Source organism: Trypanosoma grayi (assembly GCF_000691245.1).
Source record: "Trypanosoma grayi strain ANR4 Tgr_2175_V1, whole genome shotgun sequence".
NCBI lineage: Eukaryota > Euglenozoa > Kinetoplastea > Trypanosomatida > Trypanosomatidae > Trypanosoma > Trypanosoma grayi.
In genome coordinates this window covers 1-1171 of record NW_008827793.1, presented here as the reverse complement: position 1 = coordinate 1171, position 1171 = coordinate 1, and the positions used below count along the sequence as shown (strand labels likewise).

General features: G+C 61.9%; 2 protein-coding genes across 2 annotated transcripts; both read right to left on the bottom strand.

Annotated features, from left to right (window-relative positions):
• Positions 1-2: 2 nt before the first annotated feature.
• Positions 3-473, bottom strand: DQ04_21751010 (hypothetical protein; the record flags this gene model as incomplete). Its single annotated transcript, XM_009318035.1, has 1 exon — positions 3-473. A coding segment is annotated over one exon (471 nt), but the record flags the coding sequence as incomplete, so codon positions are not given.
• Positions 474-778: 305 nt separating this feature from the next.
• Positions 779-1162, bottom strand: DQ04_21751000 (GTPase activating protein of Rab-like GTPase; the record flags this gene model as incomplete). Its single annotated transcript, XM_009318034.1, has 1 exon — positions 779-1162. One exon carries the CDS (start codon positions 1160-1162, stop codon positions 779-781), a length of 384 nt encoding a protein of 127 aa, XP_009316309.1.
• Between the last annotated feature and the right edge of the window lie 9 nt (positions 1163-1171).

Below are 1171 nucleotides of genomic sequence, written 5' to 3'. Positions count from 1 at the left end.
CGGTGCGTGCCCCCCGCCACTCCTGCCGCAACGGCTCCGTACACATCGCGCGCGACCGACAGCGGGAGAAGCGTCCGTTGCCGCACCTCGCGCAGGACCGCGCGTGCATCGTGCTTCGCTGCGGCAAAACGCCGAAGCAGCAGCCGTGTGGCGTCACCGTCTTCAGCAGCCCACCCAGCCTGCAGCTGCGGGACGTACTCGCGCTCCGCCAGCCGCAGCAGGGAATCGAGCAGCTGCGCCCTCACGCTGTACATGGCAAGCCAGTCGTCGCACGACTGCCGCATGGCGGGGTCGAGCTGAGTCACCGCGGGCCGCCGCTGCTGCTGCTCGAGCTTGGCGTAGATGGGGGCGCAGAAGGCACACACCGGCGAACCAGACGCCACAGTCGCGTTGAGGGCGGCACACTCCCTCTCGATCTTCCGCACACTGGCCTCAAGGAGGGTGGCGGGGGTGACGGTGCCGCCCTCCTGCATCCCTATTGTGTCCTGTAGAGTGCAGGACTGGGCGGGGGAGAAAGAAGACACACACACACAGAGAGGAAAATCCCGGGATCAGCAGCAGCAGCAGCAGCAGCAGCACTGTGGGCGTGTGGATATCCGCCACCGGGGCCGTACCACAAACCGCAAAGGAAGCAACATACACACGTGCTGTGGCTGTGCCATTGAACAACGCAGGCTTCACACAGACACACAGACAGACGCCAACAGGCAGACATACACCCATAATTTCACAGACACACAAAAAAACTTTGGTTGCGTCACCAGACGCACACGCACCGTCACTGAGCACTAGAAGTGGCTGACTGCAGGAAACGCCGGACAAAAGAAAAAGAGCGCAATGTTATCGCTGCCGAAACCCGCAGCACGGTGACGAGGAACGGCGTGATGACATCGTCCCCATTCCACCCCCTGTACCATTCTCGGAAGAGCAGATTCCACACCAACGTCAGCGCTGAGTTTCGCATCCGCTTGTCCGCCAGCATGCCGAGTTTCGTCACGCGGCCCTGCAGAAAGTCTTCCCGCGCCTGCTGAACGCACTGCGCGTGCCTCTCCCGGAGCACCACAGCAGCACGCATGATCTCCTCAATAGCAACTTTATTACTGCTCCTCAGCACCTCCTTCGGCAGCTGTGTGAGTTGCGTGTAGACGCGCGCCATGACCATCAAGTCGTC